This window comes from Podarcis melisellensis, assembly GCF_964234715.1.
Source record: "Podarcis melisellensis genome assembly, chromosome: 17".
Lineage (NCBI taxonomy): Eukaryota > Metazoa > Chordata > Lepidosauria > Squamata > Lacertidae > Podarcis > Podarcis melisellensis.
In genome coordinates, this window is record NC_138534.1 from 38,493,128 (window position 1) to 38,517,050 (window position 23,923).

Consider the following 23,923-nt stretch of genomic DNA (forward strand, 5'->3'; position numbering starts at 1 on the left):
AAATGAGGGGCACTTGGAGGGTCTTCAAAGTACCATGAGACTCTGTTGTCTCTCGCATTGCTTGACTTTTTGGTCTCATGCAGGGCTTTTTTTCAGCTGGAACTCAGTTCCAGCACCTCTCACGTGGCCCCATGGTCATTATAAGAGAATGGGGAGGCATTCACAGTGAGTTCTGGCACCTCTTTTCCTAGAAAAATATCACTATTCTAACAGTGTGGGGGAAAAAACAACTCCTCAAAATTGTCTCTTCTCTTGAATAATCAGGATATATATTTCTAGCCATACCTACATATGTGACCATATAGTCACTAAATAAGTGTGACAAAAAACATACATGATAAGAAACCTGTTTTCATCTTTTGAGTGCTTCTAATTCTCCATGTGTGTTTTGTGTGTTTGTTTTTTGCCCTTTCTGGAAAGTGATTGGAGGTCAACGGATGACGACAAACAAAAAGGCGAGGGAAGATTGCATAATGTTTGAACTTTTTCCCCCAATCTGGAATTCCCCTTTCCCTGTTCTCTTTGCAGAAGTCACCTGACTTCCCCGAAAAATGCCCAGTTTGAAAGGATCCAGCCTTCCCCATCTCGCAGACTTGGGCCTGGCCAAAAAAGAAAAACAGAGAGGATTGTGCAACCAGACTATTAGAACTTTCTCTCTCGGATAGGATTTCTTAGTAAAGCTGGAGGATGGCATCTTTCAAACAGCAGAGGGCAATGGAGGTCTGCAATTAAGTGACATTAACAGCTCAGAAATGTGGATAAGGGTCGGTGAGGATTATGAAGAGGGAGATAGAGGAGCCAGACAAAGAGAGAAACATCTGCAGAGACGAGGAGTGCAAGGTAAAATTCTTCAAAAAAACTTGTTTTTATATATAAAAGAACCGGAATCTGAGTATTAGCATTTGAGTTAAATTTTCCTGATGGGTGTCAGACTTTCTGGGAAGGAAAATGATGCTTCTCCTAAGCTTCTATGGCTGTTTTGAGGGGTGGGGTGGAGACAGCTGCCTTGCATAAGTTGCAGGTAACGTCTGTGATGAATCTCTCTCTCTTTGGCTCAGTTCCTGACCTATTGCCTTTACATGGCGCTAATGACCCTGTTGCCACTTTGTGGGCAAGCGTGCATCATGTTGCCCCCGGCGCTACTCTAGGAATCAGTTTCCCTTGAAGGTTGGTAGGGGCTGGGTGCCTATGGCTTCCGTGAGCTGGGTTTTAACTCCATTGCTCTGCCCACCAACCAGGTCTGCTTCAGGGGAAAAGGACAAACAAGCCAGCGTGCTTTGTTTGTCTAAATCTGAAATCCAGCCACAGTGGATTTGAGGAAGAAGGCCAAGATGGAACTCTTGCAGACTTGGTAAGTTATTGAAAATATGAGCTAATAAGGTGAGACTCTGGCCAGCAACTACTTTTGCTGAAGAAGGGGTTGGGGGAAGCAGGCAAGGCGCACACCCCTCTCCCCACAAGAGTTTGTGGCTTTGTTCTACAGTGGAACCTCAGTTTTTGAACGTAATCCATTCCGGAAGACCGTTCGACTTCCGAAACATTTGAAAACCGAGGAGCAATGGGCGGCCGGCACAATCCATTGAGAAAAAAATAAAAACATGCAGTGGAAGCCATTTGACTTCCAAGGTGTGTTTGAAAATGGAAGCAGGTTTTTGGCATTTGGCTTCTGAGACGCTCAAAGACCAAGATTCCACTGTAATAGTTGCCAAAGATGCTTTTTGTCCACACTCCTCATTTGCTACAGGATCATTACAGGGCTAAATACTACCCATCAGAGAAAAGCATCTTCCTCAGTGGCCACCCGTTGCTGACCTCAAATCTAGGAACCAAATTCCCTCAGTTGTGTTTTCAGCAATGCAACTTTACCATCTACTCCCTAGATAGTAGAGGCAACCCTGTGCTGCTTAGGTATGCTGAATCAAGTTGACTTAACTCTTCCACCCCTTGGGTCATAGGTAGATGGGGCAGAGAGTAGAATTGGTAGCCACTATCAATATTCTTTTCTCCTATTTAGAGGGACGTGGGTGGCACTGTGCCTAGGACTTGCCGATCAGAAGGTTGGCGGTTCGAATCCCCATGATGGGGTGAGCTCCCGTTGCTCGGTCCCTGCTCCTGCCAACCTAGCAGTTCGAAAGCACGTCAAAGTGCAAGTAGATAAATAGGTACCGCTCCGGCGGGAAGGTAAACGGCGTTTCCGTCCGCTGCTCTGGTTCACCAGAAGCGGCTTAGTCATGCTGGCCACATGACCCAGAAGCTGTACACTGGCTCCCTCGGCCAGTAAAGCGAGATGAGTGCCACAACCCCAGAGCTGGTCACGACTGGACCTAATGGTCAGGGGTCCCTTTACCTTTACCTATCAATATTCCTTTCTCCTATTTAGGGGTTTTGCTTCCTGCTTCCTCTTGGCTTGCACTGAGGCAGCTTCCATGTACGGGGAAATCCTATCTCCAAACTATCCTCAGGCATATCCCAACAATGCTCTGGAATCCTGGGAAATCAGCGTGCCTCCTGGTTACGGCATCCATCTTTACTTCACCCACCTGGACATAGAGCCGTCTCAAAACTGCCAATATGACTCCGTGAAGGTACAGGGGCCCCATTCCATTGCTGGGGCAGATAGATACAGAGCATCGGGGTGTGTGCTGGTGCTGAACCGATGTGTCCGAATCCCCGTGACGGGGATTGGCAGTCCGAATCCCCGTGACGGAGTGAGCTCCCGTTGCTCGGTCCCTGCTCCTGCCAACCTAGCAGTTCGAAAGCACATCAAAGTGCAAGTAGATAAATAGGTACCACTCCGGCGGGAAGGTAAACGGCTTAGTCATGCTGGCCACATGACCGGAAGCTGTATGCCGGCTCCCTCAGCCTATAGAGCAAGATGAGCGCTCAACCCCAGAGTCGTCTGCGACTGGACCTAACGGTCAGGGGTACCTTTACCTTTACAATCTATTTCTATAAGCAGAAGCTAAGAGAGACTTGTCTTGTGTGCCTGTCACTTTTAGGTCCTGATCGGTAACCACATTGAGGGTCAGTTCTGCGGGCGGAAGAAGAGCCGCACTCCTGGCTCTCCTGTCCTGGAAGAATTCCATGTTCCATATAACACGTTGACAGTCACCTTTCAGTCTGACTTTTCCAATGAAGAGCGATTCACTGGCTTCGCTGCCTATTACATTGCAGAGGGTAAGCCCTGGTTTCTCTCATCCTGGTGTACGAAACCCTTTGTAGATATAGTATTCCTCCCAGCAATGCTTTGGGATGGCTATCGGAGGAACCCGTTCAGATTCCACTGAATGGACAAGCCAGATTCTTAGCAAGGCTCAAGGGCCCACTTCAAGATTAAATATCTCTCCCTACCCCCCAGCTAAGAAGAAAGGCAGAGTATTATGAACACTGGTTATGGAAATTGTTTAGGAATTATAGCAAGGTTATCATAACAGCTTAAGCCATCATCTAGTATATATCTGCATATTTAGTACATAGATTGCTTAGAATGCAGAACTAGGAGCTGACCAAGAATGGAGGTGTTTCTGAGGAACTGTCACATGTGGTCTGAAATGGCCTGATGGTTGCGTGCATAAAAGACCACAAACGTCCCAATAGTCACCCTGGGTGATAACTTGAAGTCATTGATTCAAGTCCTAACCCCCAGAGCAGGAGAAAACAAGCTTGCTCCATCCTCCATGTGGCAACCCTTGAGATATTTGAAGATGGCTATCCTTTCTCCTCTCAGTCTCCTCTTTTCCAGGCTAAACATACCCAGCTCCTTCAACCATTCCTCATAAGGCTTGGTTTCCAGACCCTTGATCATCTTGGCTGCCCTCCTCTGCACATGTTTCAGCTTGTCAACATCCTTCTTAAATTGTAGTGCCCAAATAAAAGTTATTTATTTCTGCCCCACCTTTCCCCCTTACGGCACTCAAGGCTGCCTACAGATCTGTTTTGGATCCCATAAGAGACGGCTGGGGGGTCAGGCTCCAAACTCTGAGAGGAAGGCAAGTGGAAGTTTATGAGAAGTGGCAGGGCCTACCTGAATCTGGGTGTTCCAGTGAGGCTGTGTGAGGGTTGCAAGAAAGAAGGAATACCGTAATTGGGACTCTACCTTAAATGAAGGATCTCTTCTCCCTTAACCAGCACAGGGTTTATCCCACTGCCTCTTTTCCTTTCTGCCTTTTATGATATTCCACACACATTCTTACCTCCATCTCTGTTCACTTCTTGCAGATGTGGATGAATGCACAGATTTTGTGGAAGAGGTCTGCAGCCATTACTGCAACAACTATATTGGTGGCTACTATTGCTCTTGCCCACCTGAATATTTCTTGCATGAGGATCTGAAGACATGTGGAGGTAGGAGCCTGGTTGCTACTGCTCCAGCAATCACAGTCCTTATCCCCGCTGCTGATACGGTACTTGAAATGGGAAGAACTTCAGCAGTCTCCTGTGGAACTGCGGCTGTTCACTATACCTTTAAAGTACATTCAAAGCACACACACCCTCAAAGAATTCTGGGTACTGTAGTTTGTTATGGGTTGCTAGGAATTGTAACCCCATGAGGAGTAAAATACAGTGGACACTCAGGTTGCAAACGTGATCCATGCGGGAGGCACATTCGCAACCCGTAGAGCCGCGTCTGCGCATGCGCGGGTCATGATTCAGTGCTTCTGCGCATGCACAAAGCGCGATTTAGTGTTTCTGCACATGCGCAAGCGCTGAAACCTGGACATAACCCGTTCTGGTACTTCCGGGTTCGGCACGGTGCACAACCCAAAAATACGCAACCTGAAGTGTCTGTACCCGAGGTACAGTGCCCAAATTTCTTTGAGAGAAACATTGTACTTTAAAGGTTTGCAGCTTGTGAACATCCACAGAGGCTGATAAATGACAAGGAACTGCAGTTGCTCACAAGGAAAGGAAAAGAAACTAGCATTGCATAATAAATAAATATAATTAAATCATCCCAAACGCTGGGAGCTAAGACCCGCCCCCCCCCTTGATGTAATGGAAAGAGACTTAGAATGAGGAGTCTGAAAAACGGGTTTGGCTTTTTACAAAAAGCGGCTGAAGGATGTTTAGATAATGTGTCATACAGCAGGCCAAGGGGCAGCGAGATGCAGCCTGCATAGACGTCATTCAGGATTCAGACCTTAGATCTGAGCCCTTGAATCTTAGAAATATGTTGCTAAACTGTGGGAGACTAATGGAGGGCATAGAAAACGGAGTCATGGAATTTCTGGTGTGACTTTGCCAAGCCCAGTGGAAACACAGTCAAGATAGGCATGCGCAAATTCTTGGCACTAATTCACTTGAATATATATTTTTGTTTCTTATTTCTTATTAAGATTTTTAAAATCACGAAAGAATAAGTCACATTTTAAAAGCGACAACCTATCACAGAAACTCAATACAGTAGAAAAGAAAAGTTGGCTTTGCTTACATGTACTAATGAGCTAGATTTTTTTTTTCTTATCACAGCATGCGGGCGCATGTTGCTCAGTCATCCCAACTTCGCTCCTCGCCTGGCACAAGCAGGAGAAATCTTTGGCTCCCCAGTACTCTTGATCCAAGTCTCCCTTGCAAGGCATGATGGCTAGCAAATTACCGAAAGTGGCTTCTTAGGGGGCAACAAACCACATTCAAACCATGGTGCCTGGTTCGAAGGCTGCAAGAAGCCAATACTTCCTGGTTTGTTTCTCCCGCTTGGTCCATGGGAGGGGCAAACTGGAAGCAATTGAGCAATGTGCGGCAGCACACTGCTCATTCATGCTAAAGCCCATTAAGCCAGAAACACCAGCATATCATAACAGGTAATATTGGGCAGCATGACATCATTTAGAGGTTGAATCCTGACAAGACAGAAGTACTGCTTTTGGGGAACAGGAGACGGGCAGGTGTGGAGGACTCCCTGGTCCTGAATGGGGTAACTGAGCCTCTGAAGGACCAGGTGTGCAGCCTGGGAGTCATTCACTGTGCAGCGATCCCTCTTGCTGTTCTGGCTTCTGGCATTCAGAATATTTTTTTTCTTGTCTTCCTCCTCCAAAAACTAGGTGCGTCTTATGGTCTGGTGCATCTTATAGAGCGAAAAATATGGCAATCTAACTTTGTTACGGATCTCCTGGCTGTTTCTCTTCCCTAATCTCTAGTGAACTGCACTGGGAATGTGTACACTGACTTGTCCGGGGAGATCACCAGCCCCAATTACCCCAGCCTGTACCCTGAGAACTCGCACTGTGATTACCGTGTGACCCTGGAGCCAGGATACCGTGTGGTCTTGACCATTGGCAAGAAGGACTTCGACATCGAGCCGGCTGACTCGGAAGGAAACTGCCCTGACGCCTTGAGAGTATGTGGTGGCTTAGATAAAGAGAGGGGTGTCTTTGCTCCTGTTCTGAATACATCTTCGCTGTGTATCCCTAGAAGCCAAATGGCAGACAGGAGTCCCAGGGGCGACATTTGCCGTTGGTGGTTGTGGTACACTTGGGCAGGAGCAGGAGGCCTGGTTGTGGCACGGTGTCCGCCCTTTGCTCCTGCTTGCCTTTGCAGCACCACACTGTTGTTTGCGCACCAGGTTAGTAAACTAAAAGGGGGAAAACCCCAGGACATGGGAAAGAGAGGACTGCATAGGTACACACACTCTTATGGTCTGCCCCGCAGAGGATCTTAAGGTCCATGAATAATCATAGTTTAGAGGTCCCGGGCCCTAAGGAAGTCAGATTATCCTCCACAAGAAATATGGACAAAATACATTCATAGTAACCAGACAGCCAAAACTCATAGTAGCATTTTCCAGCCAACATTACAGGCTGATTTTAGTTTCGGGTGTGAAAATATCTGTTGCCCTAGTGACCTTTTCCCTCTCGCACTCATCAAGTGTTCCAAGCCTCTGCTTCTCTTTCTACTTGCCTGGCCCCTAGAGAATCTGCTCCCTTGACATCCCAACAACGGTCCATGTTCCTGTGGATATTTCTTGCAGGAAATAAGGGGGTGACATAGACAATGTTTTCTACTCGGTTGCTCAGTAAGAAGTAAATCTGCTCTGAGCTTCCACTGCTCCTTCCAACAAGTGCCAATCGCTGGAATGATTGGCAGGCGTTTGGCACAAACCTCATTTCATTAAAAGTATTTAATAATTTCAGTAATGTACACGCATTTGAGGTTGTTGTTTGTTTGTATTTTACTGTGCGTTGATGTATCCTTAATCCCTCAAGTACCAAATTTCTGCTTCCCATACTCCTTCTCCTTTTCAAATCTTGGGTGTATTTCTTTTAGATGCATTTCCTGCCAAATATGCCTCTTTTGTCTTCCTCTATTCCCCCCCCCCAATCTGTTTTGTTCTTCTTGCAGTTCTCAGCAGGCGACCAGCAATTTGGCCCCTACTGTGGCAACACATTCCCTGGCCCTCCAGAAATCAAGACTAGAAGCAATATACTTGACATTTTCTTCCAAACGGACCAGTCAGAGCAAGGCAGAGGCTGGAAAATCCGCTACTTTGGGGATCGTGAGTAGATATCCCATGAGAGCAAACCTGTGGGGCAGATTTGTGAGCGCTCTGGGACAGAGATATGTGTCGTTTTTCGGAGAATGGGCGTGTGCTTGCAAGTAGCAAAGGTGCACCTTGAGTTGGAAGTCTAGGGCAGGAGAAAACAATTGCAGAAAGGGATTCAAGCAGAATGGCTGCTGTTTCTGAGAGCAGTTGTTCTTGGGGTGAATTGCTGCAGGAGAGAACACTTGAGGTTTGCTGTGCACCCAAATTGTGAATGGGTATTTGGGTATAGCTAAGACTAGCAAATCTGGTGCACTGCTGGCAGAACTTCTAAGGGGTTGGCTGGTGTGTTGACAAGTGGCTTCCTGGCTAGAGATGAGCCCCACCAGAACTGGAAGCAGGGAAAGAAGGAAAACCCAATGGGGACCTTGGGGTCTTGAATTTCAGTGGCACCCTGTGCAGCGCCAAAATTCCACCTCCTCTTGCCTTTCACTCTACATCATAGTTGCAGTAGCCCCTGCAGCAACCCCGAGGCTCCACCAACCAGTCACCCTAAATCCACCTCTGTAAAACCCATAGAAATCTGAGAAATCTTCTGATCTCTGGTGGGCAATGGGGAAATTGAAAGGGGAACAAGGGTTCTAGCTGAAGGCCCTGAGGGCTACAGCTGCTAGCTCTCAGGAGACAGGGTGAACCAATCCGTTCTTCCTCTTCAGTGGAACCTGGTCCATTAGGGCAAGGGAGGCACTGCCCGTCATGTCATGGTCCTATGCCAGATCCCACAGAAAAGGCAGACAGCCTTTCTCCTCCTGAGTCTTGGTGTTGCCTTTGTAGAACTCAACAGGGAGGAGGGAGGGGGCAATACTGGAATCACGTGTCTGTGCCTGTCAATGGGCGCCAACCTCTACTTCTTCCTCTTGTTGATGCGGTTGAGAGTCGAAGAGGCTCGTTAACCCTCAGAGCAGAGAGGAAGTCGCATTAAATAAAAGCACGGCTTCTGTTGACATGGCTGTGACTGCTGGGGACAGAAAATGACAAGGGGCGTGTGCATGTGTGAGAGAGCATGTGCCAGGTGATTCAGTGATTGTTGACTGGTTTCCTTCCCCCCCCCCATTCCATTTGCAAAGCAATGCCCTGCAAAGAAACTGTCATTCCACATTCCAGTATGGAACCCGTGAGAGAACGTTACGTCTTTAAGGATTCAGTGAAGGTGACCTGTGTCAAAGGCTATGAGATTGTGCTGGTAAGTCCGTGCCCACCAAGGTCAGTTAGGCTCTGAGAATCTCCTTGGCATGAACAGTACATTGCTGCTACTTCTACACCGATATGCATTGTGCCTCTTCTCCATCTCAACATAACAGTGAGAGAGGATTCTTTCTGCACTGATGGCAGGGGCCCAGACCAGTGGGCAGCCAGGTCTTCTGAAATGCAAGCTTTAGGCAGATTGGCTGGCTGAATAAACAACTACCTAGGAACAAACTTGGGGATGCGGGTGGTGCTGTGGGTTAAACCACAGAGCCTAGGACTTGCCGATCAGAAGGTCGGCGGTTCAAATCCCCGCGACGGGGTGATCTCCCATTTCTCGGTCCCTGCTCCTGCCAACCTAGCAGTTCGAAAGCATGTCAAAGTGCAAGTAGATAAATAGGTACCACTCTGGCGGGAAGGTAAATGGCGTTACCATGCGCTGCTATGGTTCGCCAGAAGCGGCTTAGTCATGCTGGCCACATGACCCGGAAGCTGTCTGCGGACAAATGCCGGCTCCCTCGGCCTATAGAGCGAGATGAGCGCCGCAACCCCAGAGTCGGTCACGACTGGACCTAATGGTCAGGGGTCCCTTTACCTTTACCTTTAGGAACAATCTGGGACCAGCCAGGGGCTTGATTCACCAAATGAGAGCTGTGTGGCCTCCTTCAGGGACAAGCTTCCCACAATAAGAGTCTTTATACTTGCTGGTGGCACCAGATTGGTCCTCCCATATCACCAGACGTCCCAGGCCAGGTGGATTGTGGGCTGTTATATCAGCCTCCTGTGGCCAGCAGTATTAGCAGCGCAAAGAGCCAGCAGCTATTGTCTGATCTGCAGGGCTGTTGACATGTCACCAGCCACCCTTCACTCCCCTCAGTACTTGACAATTTGTGCCATGGCCACAGGCCAGGAATCCTGAGAGACACAGCCCTCTGGCAACATCAGGAGGAGGAGGAGGAGGAGGAGATGAATCTACTCCAGGTGTGTTGCATGTGATGCTGAAGTCACCAGAACCTGCATTTCCTCCTTTGAACCCCAAGGAGATACTTTTGCCACGGAAATCTTCAAATGATCAGCAGAGTCCTCAGGATATATCCCACCATCTTAGTTCCTAGAAAGCTAATAGCTACAGAGGTACGCCCTGGCCCTTAAGCTGGCCAGATATGATGCTTCAGCTGCAGGATCAGTCACTGTGCTCCTGAAACCTACACTTAGGTCCCTTTCTAAGGCTCTGAGTGTGGCAGATATGTAGTGAAATCTAACAACACAAAGTTTTGCTACAGATAGGTAGCCGTGTTGGTCTGCCATAGTCAAAACAAAACAAAAAAAAATTCCCTTCCGGTAGCACCTTAAAGACCAACTAAGTTAGTTCTTGGTATGAGCTTTCGTGTGCATCCACGAAGAAGTGTGCATGCACACGAAAGCTCATACCAAGAACTAACTTAGTTGGTCTTTAAGGTGCTACTGGAAGGAAAAGTTTTGCTAGTTAGCAAGTGAAGGGGTTAAGACCATAGAGCTGCATTGCTGATAGGGAGACTCAGTCCATAGAAATGTAATTGGTAGAGAAGGCTCTGTATGATGTCGTTTCCCATCCTCTCCTGGAAAGGAAGAAGCAAAGAAGTATTTCCTGTTTTGTCTCTCTCTCTTCCACCAACCATGTATATGGACACCTGTCCGCTTGCTCCAGCATCAGGCACTTGCCTGAAGCTATTTTTGCTGCAAACATAAGTATTTTACCTGCCTTTATTTTTACTGCTGTTGCTGCTAAGGACAAATGCTTGACTGTGAGTAAAATACATGCTTTAAACTTCCTTTTCAGTCTGTAGCCTGTTTCTTTGCTAAACTGGACAACAAAAGGGGGAGACCAGCCTAATGGCTAGTTCCTACACTTGCAATCAAACTGTTCAAGATGGGATTTAAACTCTGTTTAGCCCCATGCTTTTAAACGCAAGCGGTAAGCTCGGAGATGAAATGCTAGCAGTCTTGCTTAGTGCAAATGTTCCACCACCTTAAACAGCTTTTTTGCATCCTCTCCATATATCTTCTCACTTTACACAAGGGCCCAAGACTCCCCTCATGTAACAAGGGAGAGAGAGCAGTGTGTATGTCATTCTGATACATTTCTCAACCAATGAATTAACTCCAGTGTCTCTCAATTCTGTTCCCTTCAGTCAAAAGGCAGCACCACATCCTTCTACTCTGTCTGTCAAAGCAACGGCGAGTGGAGCAACTCTGATCTCGAATGTGTCCGTAAGTGCTTGGCTTCCTATATTGGTGGTCCATAACATACTTTCAATTGGTCTTGAGACCACAGGGATCATAACAGAGAAGAATACTTGAGAGGCAGGAGGTTTCCTGAAGTTTTGACAAGATGCTGAAGAGGCAAGCCACTTCTAAATTTAAACTGGAAAGCAGCTTGCTTCTTCAGCAGTGTGAGTAATCACAAAGAAACTTCCAGCTCTCTTCATAGCTGAGCTGGATGGCAGCCACACAGAATGATTGTTCCCCTTTGTGGTGGCTGTGTAAGGTAAGAAAATACAGTGATCCACAAAGTAATAAGGCAACCAAAATAGTGGTCCTCAGCAGTGCTTTTTTCTGGAGGGGGGACGCAGGGGGACACATACCCCTAAACATTTTGTGAATCTTTGTACTTTTGTCCGTTTACTGTATTTATTTCCCCCGATTTGAACTATAAAATGGTGGTTTTCTTGAGTCAAAATGAGAGTACCCTTAAACATTTTTAAAGAAAAAAAGCACTGGTCCTCAGTACAGTTAAGTTTAAACACCATTGTCTGGATTACCCAAGATAAATGAGAGAGGTATTTATGCCATTCCAGTTCTAGGCAATGGTCCTGGAACGAGATGGAAATAGGAAAGGATAACTTGGAAGTTACAGACTGGCACCCATGAAGGTTCCCCGGGTCAGGTGCCCCAAACTTTGAGCTCTCATTTGCGGGGGGAGTATTTAGTATTTAGTCACCCTAGAAAGAAAGCTGTGGGACCAAATGTATAGATAAGTGATTTCTATAGCTTGTATATTGTTCTAGATTTTGGGGGGCAGGGGCTAAACCCTAGAAATTAACCAATGGTAGCATTTTGATTATTTGGGATGTGAAGGGAGAAATGTAGAGGAATTCCTGAGCTAATCTGTTCAAAATGACCTGGCCAAGCTAGGACCATTAAGAAAAAATAGAGGGTCATTGGCAATGCAAGAGAACTGTCCTCCCCACTTGTCCTGAGGTGTGAACAGAGAGTGGGGGGTTGGGAAGGTTGCCAGGGTAACTAGGTGTGGGGTGACAGGAAAAAGAGAGTCTTGAGCAGGGGTTGCTGGGAAGGAGAAGGAGGAAGAAGGACTGGGATCCATCTTGGGCAGGCTGGCTGAAGGCTGGCCTGAGATAGATGCCTTGGACTCCAGGGTTGCACGGCTGTGGGAGACAAGCCCCTCTTGAAATGACCATGCTGTACAATCTGGACTCCATGCAGACTGAAGGTGTAAATAGGCGAATAAACCATATTTCTTTAAAGCTACGACAGTCTCCACTCTGTGTCAGTTCTCCAAAGGAGCACAAGCCCTCTGGCATAGAGTGGGGTGTGTGTGTGCCCAACTTCTGTAACAATATTTTTCTTGGTACTGAGAGACCATCATCAGGAGCAGCAGGACATGACCAACTTCCCATGGTAAGCCTAAGGTTGTCACAGGTCGGTGCCTCTCTGATTTTGCATTATGCCACACCCCCTCTGTGGCAGCCATCTTGCGACCAACACCCTCACCAATTTCTCAAAATTTGAAGTGTGCCCCCTAGTCCAAAAAGGTTGGCAACCCCTGCTTTATGCACCATACAAAAAGAAGAAATGGAAACTATGTTCAGGCCTGACAGAATATGGGTTGACCAAGATGAGGTGGCAGGTGGCAGCAGAGTGAAGATTCTAGTCTAATACCCCATCTTTTCCCCCCCGGCAGCCGTAAACTGTGGTGAGCCTGAGCACCTTGCAAATGGGAAAGTCACTTACCTGTCAGGAACCGAGGACAACACGGAGTATCAAGACACGATCAGCTATTCATGCAACGAGAAGTTTTATACAATGCAGGGCAAAGGTAATGATGTGTCCCATCCTTTTCAGAACCAAGCATCTGATTCAGAGCTTAAAAAGAGCATCACTGTACTCAGTTTATGATGACAGAATTAGAGGTGGCAATATTATGACAAACTCATTCAAAGAGTATTTCACTTACGCTTCATCCCAGTATCTTTGTGAAATGTGTTAGTGTGTTTAGTGCGAGTCGTAAACACTGAAACGATTCCTCCAAGGCACAGTTAAAATGTACGACGTGTGCATGTGTGAGAGAGAGAGACAAACAATGAACAAAGTTGAGATGAACAAGGAGACAGGGATGTGAAGCTCTTCCTGCAGAATGTTTCTGCTTCCACCTTCTTCAGCTGATGTGACTCAAAGGGTGCTGTAGCCAAGGTGGCCGTTCCTTGGCTCCTCCAGGCAACCTCTTTTTTGAGCATTCATTCTCAATGCTTGCATGCACAAAGCTTGCGCAGAGGTGATGCAATAGGTGGGATGTAGCATAGTGGTAAGATACATAAAAAGTAAAAAGGTAAAGGACCCCTGGATGGTAAAGTCAAGTCAAAGGCAACAATGGGGTTGCAGCGCTCATCTCGCTTTCAGGCCGAGGGAGCCAGTGTTTGTCCTCAGACAGCTTTTTTGGTCATGTGGCCAGCTTCTGGCACAATGGAACACTGTGACAGAAACCAGACCGCACAGAAACACTGTTTACTTTCCTGCCACAACAGTACCTCTTTATCTACTTGCACTGGCGTACTTTCGAACTGCTAGGTTGGCAGGAGCTGGGACAAAGCAACAGGCGCTCACTTCGTCACGGGGATTCAAACCACCGACCTTCCGATTGCCAAGCCCAAGAGGCTCAGTGGTTTGGACCACAGCGCCACCCGCGTCCCTACTAAGAGGCGCAGGGGTGTGTGGAACAAGGTCCACTCATGCAACTGGACAACTTCCCTCCCCCCCCCACACTGTGTGCCCAGGGGCAGCCAATCTCGTTTCACCACCTGCACCAAATTAGGAATGTGTCACATCCTGCTCCCACGCACTGTCGCTCCTTCTCTCCACTTCTGCCCCCTCCAAACTCGATGAGAGCTCAGGCACTCCTCAAGGGCATTGCCGCTCATTTTATTCCAGCTGGTTTTGGACTACAACTCCCATCAGCCCTAGCTATCAAGACCAGTGGTCAGGCATGATGGGAATTGTAGTCTGAAAAAACAGCTGGAGACCCAAGTTTGGGAAACACAGAGTTAAGCGACCCAGTGTATCCATTCTTGGTTAAGCACATTAGAAGTGCTTTGCTGGATCAGATCTGGAGCCAACATTATTTACAGGAATCCCACGGACAAGCAGACACTAGAAAGGGCCACTAATGGCCTGCAATCTGTTTTCTGATCTCGCCTGCATTTGGGTATGAAACACAGATTAAAAACAAACAACTGAATAATGCTATGTATTCTTTTATTCCGAAAGGACTTTATAGGTGTTCAGCCAGTGGGAAATGGGTGGATGAAGATGAGAAAACGGAGATTCCGGTTTGTGTCCCAGGTACAGTATATAGCCCTCTATTTCTAAATGTGGATATTGTGGTCAAAGTGCTGTGACTAGAGTCCACCCGCATTGTCTAGTTTACAGAAGAGCCTGCCAATATTTTAAAATTCTTGCTTCCTCTGCTGGGACATGTTCTTGAATTGCCTCAATGATTCGAGATGGTTGAAAACCAGAGCTTTAAAACCTGCTCTCCTCTTAGATGTTTCCGCAAAACACCAGTCCTGCAGGAAGCAACAGCGTTCCATGTTTCAAGAGTCCCTTCTTGCTAATCACGTTGTTGAGCACAGCCATCTTGGGGGGTTAGGAAAAGGAAAGAGAGCATAGACCCACTGAAATATATTCAGAGTCGTGTGTGGATTTCATGCTTTTTATTCAGCTCATAGTAGTGAGGAATGGAAGTTCCCCCGAAATGTCTGCTTTATATACATTATTTACACAATGGGCCCAATGTGACTGGCCAGTTCTGGGATTCTCCTGTAGGCCAATCAGGTTGCGGATTCACTTCCACCTGGAATTGGATTGGGTGGCTCCTGCGGACCAGTCAGACTGCTGCATTCTGGATCCTACTGTTCTAGGACCAATCAGACTGCTGCATTCTGGATCCTACTGTTCTAGGACCAATCAGACTGCTGCATTCTGAATCCTATTGTTCTAGGACCAATCAGACTGCTGCAATTTGGATCCTATTCAACTCGGTACATAACACCCACAGTAGAAGAAGAGGCACAGGAGCCGAACCTGCAGCTAGTTTCTAATAGTTTGCACCCAGCCCTAGTCTGTCTGCTGTGTACATTCAGCAGTGACGGGGCTTGGTTCTGGTGGGCTCCTGCAGGTTCTGAGGAACAAAGCACCCCCTCCTGCGTACCCGCAGCTGATACCTATTGGGCTATTTTTAATGGGCTATTTATTTGTTGTTCTTCATACTTCATACTTTACAACCATACTTTGTTGGTCGTAAAATTCTTTGTGAAGCAATTTCTCTGAAAAGCAGGAAGTCTTTTAAATAAATAAAGCAAGCAAGCAAATCTCAGAATGGGGATATATGCATGGGCATAGTCAGGATTTACGTTGGAGGGACGGACAGGGCACCCACCTGTCCTGTTCCAGAACCAAGCTACCTGCCACATGATTGCGTGGCAAGTTTGCGAAAGCCACGCCTATCACTCAGCCAGGTTGCCAGTTGCGTCGCTAGAATGCGGCACAACAACAATAATAATAATAATAATAATTTATTATTTGTACCCCGCCCATCTGGCTGGGTTTCCCCAGCCACTCTGGGCGGCTTCCATAAAAACCAGAAATACACTAAAATATCACAGATTAAAAACTTCCCTGAACAGGGCTGCCTTAAGATGTCTTCTGAATGTAAGGTAGTTATTTATCACTTTGACATCTGATTGGAGGGCGTTCCACAAGGCGGGTGCCACTACCGAGAAGGCCCTCTGCCTGGTTCCCTGTAGCTTTGCTTCTCGTAATGAGGGAACCGCCAGAAGGCCCTCGGCGCTGGACCTCAGCGTCCGGGCAGAACGATGGGGGTGGAGACGCTCCTTCAGGTATACTGGGCCGAGGCCGTTTAGGGCTTTAAAGGTCAACACCAACACTTTGAATTGTGCTCGGAAACGTACTGGGAGCCAATGTAGGTCTTTCAAGACCGGTGTTATGTGGTCTCGGCGGCTGCCCCCAGTCACCAGTCTGGCTGCCGCATTCTGGATTAGTTGTAGTTTCCGAGTCACCTTCAAAGGTAGCCCCACGTAGAGCGCATTGCAGTAGTCCAAGCGGGAGATAACTAGAGCATGCACCACTCTGGCGAGACAGTCCGCGGGCAGGTAGGGTCTCAGCCTGCGTACCAGGTGGAGTTGGTAGACAGCTGCCCTGGATACAGAATTGACCTGCGCCTCCATGGACAGCTGTGAGTCCAAAATGACTCCCAGGCTGCGCACCTGGTCCTTCAGGGGCACAGTTACCCCATTCAGGACCAGGGAGTCCCCCACACCAGCCCGCCCCCTGTCCCCCCAAAACAGTACTTCTGTCTTGTCAGGATTCAACCTCAATCCATTAGCCGCCATCCATCCTCCAACCGCCTCCAGGCACTCACACAGGACCTTCACCGCCTTCACTGGTTCTGATTTGAAAGAGAGGTAGAGCTGGGTATCATCTGCATATTGATGGACACCCAGTCCAAACCCCCTGATGATCTCTCCCAGTGGCTTCATATAGATGTTAAAAAGCATGGGGGAGAGGACGGAACCCTGAGGCACCCCACAAGTGAGGGCCCAGGGGTCTGAACACTCATCCCCCACCACCACTTTCTGAACACGGCCCAGGAGGAAGGAGCGAAACCACTGTATAACAGTGCCCCCAGCTCCCAGCCCCCCTAGACGGTCCAGAAGGATGTTATGGTCGATTGTATCAAAGGCCGCTGAGAGATCCAGCAGAACTAGGAAACAACTCTCACCTTTGTCCCTAGCTCGCCGGAGATCATCAACCAGCGCGACCAAGGCAGTTTCAGTCCCATGATGAGGCCTGAATCCCGATTGGAAGGGATCCAAATGGTCCGCATCCTCCAGGCGTGCCTGGAGTTGTTCAGCCACCACACGCTCAATCACCTTGCCCAAGAATGGAAGATTTGAGACTGGGCGATAGTTGGCCATACTGGCCGGGTCTAAAGATGGTTTTTTAAGAAGCGGTTTGATGACCGCCTCTTTCAGCGGATCTGGGAATGCTCCCTCACAGAGGGAAGCATTCACCACCCCGCAGAGCCCATCGCCCAGCCCTTCCCGGCTTGCTTTTATTAGCCAGGATGGGCAAGGATCCAGGAGACAGGTGGTTGGTTTCACGCGTCCAAGCAGCCTGTCCACATCCTCGGGGGTAATGGATTGAAATCGATTCCATGCAACTTGACCAGGCAGAGCTCTAGCACTCTCCCGCCCCAGCCCTGCTCCCACGGTGGTGTCTAGCTCCTTCCGAATATGAGTGATTTTATCCGCAAAAAACTTTGCAAAATCGTTGCAGGAGATCTTGGGGTCTTTACAAAGCCCCGGTGGTAAAGGTGGTTCTGTTAAATTACGAACCACCTGAAAAAGTCTCCTGCTACTATTTTCTGCAGATGCAATAGAGGCGGTGAAGAAAGTCTTCTTCGCCGTCGCTATCGCCACTTGGTAGGCTCGACGTTGAGCTCTAACCTGTGTCCGGTCAGATTCGGAGTGAGTTTTTTGCCACCGACGCTCTAGCCGTCTCAGCGATTGTTTCATTGCCCTCAGCTCCGAAGAAAACCACGGAGCTGTCTGGGCTCCATGCAATCGGAGAGGGCGCTTCGGAGCCAGACAGTCAATAGCCCTGGTTAACTCCGCATTCCAGCGGGCCACCAGGGAATCAGCTGAGAGGCCATCAACATGGGATAAGGCATCCCCTACCACTCTCTGGAAACCATTTGGATCCATTAAGTGGCGGGGGCGGACCATCCGAATTGGTCCCACCTCCCTGCAGAGGGGAAGGGTCGCGGAGAAGTCCAGTTGCACCAGGAAGTGATCTGACCATGGCACTTCTTTTGTTTCACTTTTACTTAGTGTCAGATCACCCACGTCACTAGAGGTGAACACCAGGTCTAAGGCATGTCCATGACTATGGGTTGGGCCAAACTTATTCAGGGACAGCCCCATGGAGGCCATGCTTTCCACGAAGTCCCGAGCTGCCCCTTGTAAGGTCGTGTCGGCATGGATGTTAAAATCCCCTAGGACAACCAAACTAGGTGTCTCTAGGAGAAAATCCGCCACGACCTGAAGCAGCTCAGACAGGGAATCCTTGGTGCAGCGGGGAGGTCGGTACACCAAAAGGAATCCTGTACTGCCCCTATTGCCCAACTTCCAGAACATGCACTCAGAGAACTGGATCTTCCCAGTAGGACGCCTGGTGCAAGCTAGTGACTTCCTAAAAATCACTGCAACCCCCCCTCCCCGCCCACATGACCTGGGTTGCTGTGCGTAAGAGAAACCTGGTGGGCAAGCAGCGGCAAGGACAGGCCCATCTGCTTCCTCCAACCAGGTCTCTGTCACACATGCCAGGTCAAGTCCTCCATCCACGATCAGGTCGTGGATGGCAGTGGTTTTGTTCATCATTGACCTGGCATTACACAGCAACACCTTCAGGTCATGTGGGTTTCCCCTGTTGATTCCAGTATCCATCCGGTCAAGGCCAGACCCGGAGGCAGGGATAGTCTTCAACCAACGACTAAACCTGCCTCCTCGGTAATGACATGGTCTGGTCTTAGCGTAACTCCGCCTCCTGCCCATGATCACCGAGATCGGATGTCCTATTGCTTCCCCCCCTGTGGAACTTGTCCCAGCCATCGTGGGGCCCCACTCCCAGGCAGCCCTGATCTAGCCCCTTCAGAACACAACACAAACTATACAGAACCAATAAAACAACAACAACAACAACAACAAAAAGGAACAGAACAATTATACTAAAATTAATCCCCAACCAAATATCCATCCCACCCACCCCCAGCAATGGAAAAAAAGAAATAAAACTTTAAATTGCCACCGACTGTTTGAGGACATTTTAAAGCACATTGACCCCCTGGAACAGGGAAGCAATGGCAGAACACTTCCCACCCTTCCCAAGAGTTTGTTCCAAAAGTTTATTCCTGGGCCACGCCCCCTGGGCCAGTTGGAAAAGGCCCTGGAAGGGAGCAGGCCCTGCAGTCCTCACCCAGCTGATGGTCCGAGGCTTCCCCGCAGCAGGAGTTCCTTTATAGCCAGAAGAGAGGGATTTAAACAAGTTAGGTTTAAATACGGTTGAGATTTATGTTTGTTTGTTTGTTTATTTGTTTATTATTATTATTTTTTAAAATCAATTTAAAAAATTGGGGTGGGTGGGAGAATGCACCACAACATCATTCAAGTGACCTCAGTGAAGCTGAATATTTCAATTTCAAATATTCTGGTTATTTCTACTTCGAGTTAAGTATTTTTATTTAATTACTGATTGGGGGGGAGCTGCTCCCCATGGCCATGCCCATAGATATGTGTATAGCCCATAGAGATGCGTATAGCAGGCTTCATTCTCAATACAGTCGTACCTTGGATCCCAAATGCCTTGCAAGTCAAAAGTTTTGGCTCCCAAATGCAGCAAACTCGGAAGTGAGTGTTCCGGTTTGCAATTGTTCTTTGGAACCCGAATGTCCGACACGGGTTCTGCAGCTTCCAATTGGATGCAGGAGCTTCCTGCAGCCAATCAGAAGCCACGATTTGGTTTCTGAACGTTTTGGAAGTCGAAGGGGGGGGGACTTCCGGGTCGGCGCCATCGCCGAATGGCGGGCTCCCTCCGAGCTCCGGAGGGAGCCTGCTCGGCAGGGGCTGGGTCCTACCGCACCGGCGATGCGGGGACCCTCAAAAACCACGGCCAGAGTGAGGCCGTGGACATGGAGACTCGGCTGGCACCGTTAGCGCCCTCCCGGCTCGTGAAGGAGCCTTTTTAAAGGCTACGGATCGGGCGCCGGGGAGAAGCGTGGTGCTTTGAGTTCTCTGCTATCCCTGCCGAGCGCAGCCGCATGCCATCCGGCGGAGAGCGCTGACTTCTTCTATTGAAAATCTGGACCTAAAAGAAGAACCCGTGAGTAATTGGATTATGGATTAAAAAAGAGGGATAAATTTTTAAAATCTGGAGCGAACGGGGGAGGTGGAAAAAAGGAAGTCAGCCTACCCCTTAATTGTAGAAGAGCCAAAACAAAGGACTTAACGACTAAGATCGAGCGTATCTCTATCTTCATGAATTAGCAACTTTGCGAGGGAAAATTATAAGACTGTGCTGGAGGAGAAAAGTGGAATTATTATTAAAAAAACAACCCCCCCCCCCGGAATCCCTGGAGTGATCCGCGAAACTACCTGGGGAAGAGCATCGGGAGTTTTGACAGCTGTCAAAGGCTGTCAAAACGGAAGAATAAAGCAGGGACTTTGCTTTGAGGACTTTGCCGGTTACATTTGTTTTAAATTGTATACAAATTGTTTCAAATAAGGATTTACAAACTATTTGGACTAATGGATTTGATCTGGAAGGGAACTTAGTTACTGCGATCCACCTAGAGGAGCTGAGCGACATTGCATGTGTTTTTCTCAGGAAACCTGAACAGTTGTAACTTTTAATCTCTTGGGAACTGCAGAAACGGAACATTGTTTTGTCTACAGAGGGCTACAAACTACAGGAAACAATGGATTCTTTAGTTGGAAAACGAAAGGGACATGACATAATGTTTTGCTTCTGAATAACAAGCCTCTGCAGAAAATAAGAAGGTCATGGAAAAAGAACATTTTTGCGGGAAAACAGGGAAACAGAAGGAGGAGAGAGAATGACAAGAATATGGAAACATCATGAACTGGACAGAATTGGGAACATTTGGGACATCCAGATTTGACAAGCTTATGGAAATTAAATGGGAGTTTCTTACTCCTTGATATAAAAATCTGGATAGAAAAAATGGGCCCCTTTTTGAGACAGACTCCTTCCAAGATTGGACATTTGTAATTAAATATGACTGGCAAACTACTAGAGGGACATGGATTAAGCGGGTAGGAACTTCAGGAAGACATTAGGATGAAGGGATAGAAGGAACACAACAGAGAAAGGGGGGAGGGAAATTTGGAATCCAAAGGTTGTAAAATTATTTTTTTATCTTTATATCTTTTTTTCTTTTTTTATAAAATTTTGAAAGGGGGAACTCGTGGAAGGGAAAAAATCGATCTTAGGGGATGGGAATTTGGAAAAATTGGGTTATTGATGTTAAGTGAGTCATGGGATAAAAACTTGTTGAATTTAATTGCTTATTTGGAAGATTTGGAACGCAATTGGGGGCGGGAAGGGGAAGTCCTGGCTTTGGTTTTGGAAGAAAGTGTATGAATTGGATCTAATTTGTTTTTAATTTGGAAAATCTTAATAAAAATTATATTTAAAAAAAAAAAAAGGAAGTCGAAGGGGCTTCCGGAATGGATTCCGTTTGAATTCCAAGGTACGACTGTACTACCCAGTTAATGTTTCTGGGCAAAGTTAACAAGCTGTAGCAAGCAAAAACTTTGGGAGAGGTCCACACACATGCATGCCCACAGGCCCCCAAACCGGATTCAACTTGAACCCCCTATCCCAGTGGCCTAGCGTTCGGGTGCAGGGGGGGCCGGCCGCACCAGGCGCAACATCTGGGGGGGGCGCGCTCGCACTCGCATCTCTCTGCCCCTACTAAAATCCACGGGTTAGGGGGCGCAAATTACTTGCCTTGCCCCGGGTGCTGACAACCCACGCTACGCCACTGCCCTATCCTAAAGTTATTGCTTGCTTTCCCTCACATCAGTGAACATAAATGGTTTTGATTATTTCATTTGTGCAAATCTGGTCTTCCTGCTGCTTGCAAGCTCTTATTTCTGCTGTTGTTGTTCTATCTTTTCTCTAGTTTGCGGAGTTCCCTCTGAGCCCGTTGAAGGGGTGGGGAGGATTTTTGGAGGCCAACAAGCCGAAAAAGGAAACTTCCCTTGGCAAATCTATTTTGAATACCCACATGCTGGCGGGGCTCTGATTTCGGACCGCTGGGTTCTGACTGCAGCTCACGTGCTGGATGAGACCCGGTGCCCGGTCATCCACGCAGGGATGCTTCGCATTGGGGCAAATGCCATGGAAGGCGCTAGGCCACTGGGTGTGGAAGCCACAATCGTCCATCCCGACTGGTTGGAAATGGCAAACAACCAGCCCCGGACAAACTTCGACAATGACATTGCTCTAGTGAAGTTGGCGAAACCCTTGACGATGGGTCCTACCATCTCGCCCATTTGCTTGCCTGGTGCATCGTCCGACTACGACTTGCCGAAGGGGATCCTGGGCTACATATCTGGCTGGGGCAGGACACCTAAGACACGTGCGGCGATACACCTTAGGTACGCCCGGGTCCCTGTGGTTAACATGGACAGGTGCCGAAGCGTGAGGCCAGATCCCCCAGCAGATTCTTTGACCTATGTGTTCACAGACAATATGATTTGTGGAGGGGGCAACGGGAAGGACAGCTGCGATGGAGACAGCGGTGGGGCGTTTGCCGTCAAATATCCCCACGACGAATTGCACTACTATGTTGCTGGCCTGGTTTCTTGGGGGCCAAAGTGCGGCACCTACGGCCTCTACACTAAGGTGTCAAATTACGTGGATTGGATCGCAAACGTCATGAGCCAGAATGAGACCAGGAGGATGCATTCGTGTCTGTAAAAGCACCAGGCTTCCTTGATGTTTTGGGCTCGTGGCATTTCTCCAAAGTGAGACCCAAGCTGTTCTTGGACTACAACTCCCATCATCCCTAGCTAGCAGGGACAGTGGTCAGGAATGATGGGAGTTGTAGTCCAACAACAGCAGAAAACCCAAGTTAGAGAAATACTGGAAATGCAAGAGAGGGGAGGTTGGAGTGAAGGTCTGTGCAGTGCCAGTTTATTTACAAAACCTGCTTTCTTGAGAAGCAAATAGAGCAACCAAAAGCTTTCAGGCTGGATTTGTTCTTAAATGATTTCCTGTCTGCTTAATTTCTTCTTTTATATCTTATGTCCTTTTTTTGTAGCTGCTTAAATTCCTTTGAAAAGTGCCCTATACCACAGATCTTTTTAAAACAACAACAAAAAAAAAACACAACAACACACATTTTATTAGAAGAATTTCATTTATAAAAAAAGAGAGTGAGGGGGGGTGGGAAGAAAGAGAGAAAAAAGTGAGTGAAAAAATACTGTTACATACCCATACATTGATATACAGGTATGTATATTCTTATTATCCCAATACACATATAATTGTCAATAACCTAATATATTCTGTGTAAACAGATGGTGCCAATAGGGATAAGAACTTCATATTTGTAGCTGCTTATGGTTTGAACCGGACACGGGTGGCGCTGTGGATTAAACCACAGAGCCTAGGACTTGCCGATCAGAAGGTCAGCGGTTCGAATCCCCGTGACAGGGTGAGCTCCCGTTGCTCGGTCCCTGCTCCTGCCAACCTTGCAGTTCGAAAGCACGTCAAAGTGCAAGTAGATAAATAGGTACCGCTCCAGCGGGAAGGTAAACGGCGTTTCCGTGCGCTGCTCTGGTTTGGCAGAAGCGGCTTAGTCATACTGGCCACATGACCCGGAAGCTGTACGCCGGCTCCCTTGGCCAATAAAGCGAGATGAGCGCCGCAACCCCAGAGTTGGCCACGACTGGACCTAATGGTCAGGGGTTCCTTTACCTTTGTGGTTTGAACCAGCTGAAGAAACACAGTGCTCATCTCAACTTGTGCTTGCCCTGCCACTTTCTCCTGGTGAAACCTGATCTTTACCACTGAATTGGAGCAAACGTCAATTTGGTTTCCTCCAGACTGGTTTGCTCTGAGCGGGTTTTCCAGGGGAGAGGAAGAACAGCCCTTCAGTGGGGGGAGGAAGCCTGTTCACACCTTTAAGAAAATAATTATAAAGGTGCCCTGCAGTGTTGGAGAAGGCAGGTGTGACTATACTTCAGAGACAGAAGGGGCCAACATTTCTGGCAATTGTGTCACAAAGTCCAGAAATCAAGACAGTGTCCTTCTAGTGCA

At 47.9% G+C, this 23,923-nt stretch overlaps 1 protein-coding gene and 1 long non-coding RNA gene across 2 annotated transcripts in view; one reads left to right on the forward strand and one right to left on the reverse strand.

The window, feature by feature from the left end:
* The window catches only part of LOC309360446, a 359,212-nt gene that overhangs the window by 213,746 nt on the left and 121,543 nt on the right, over positions 1 to 23,923 (reverse strand). The window lies entirely within an intron of this gene.
* On the forward strand, positions 593 to 22,868 carry C1S (complement C1s). The gene is made up of 12 exons (XM_081894166.1): positions 593 to 840; positions 1,239 to 1,351; positions 2,381 to 2,585; positions 3,000 to 3,177; positions 4,219 to 4,344; positions 6,138 to 6,337; positions 7,339 to 7,492; positions 8,605 to 8,720; positions 10,894 to 10,972; positions 12,684 to 12,818; positions 14,264 to 14,338; positions 21,780 to 22,868. The coding sequence occupies exons 2-12, from the start codon at positions 1,332 to 1,334 to the stop codon at positions 22,577 to 22,579; spliced, it is 2,088 nt and encodes a 695-aa protein (XP_081750292.1). The 5' UTR covers positions 593 to 840; positions 1,239 to 1,331; the 3' UTR covers positions 22,580 to 22,868.

Coding starts and splice junctions, on each gene's coding strand:
- C1S (XM_081894166.1), top strand. CDS start 1,332: ATGGAACTCTTGCAGACTTG. Junction 7,493..8,604: donor AATCCGCTACTTTGGGGATC/GTGAGTAGATAT, acceptor CCATTTGCAAAG/CAATGCCCTGCAAAGAAACT. Junction 12,819..14,263: donor TTATACAATGCAGGGCAAAG/GTAATGATGTGT, acceptor TTATTCCGAAAG/GACTTTATAGGTGTTCAGCC.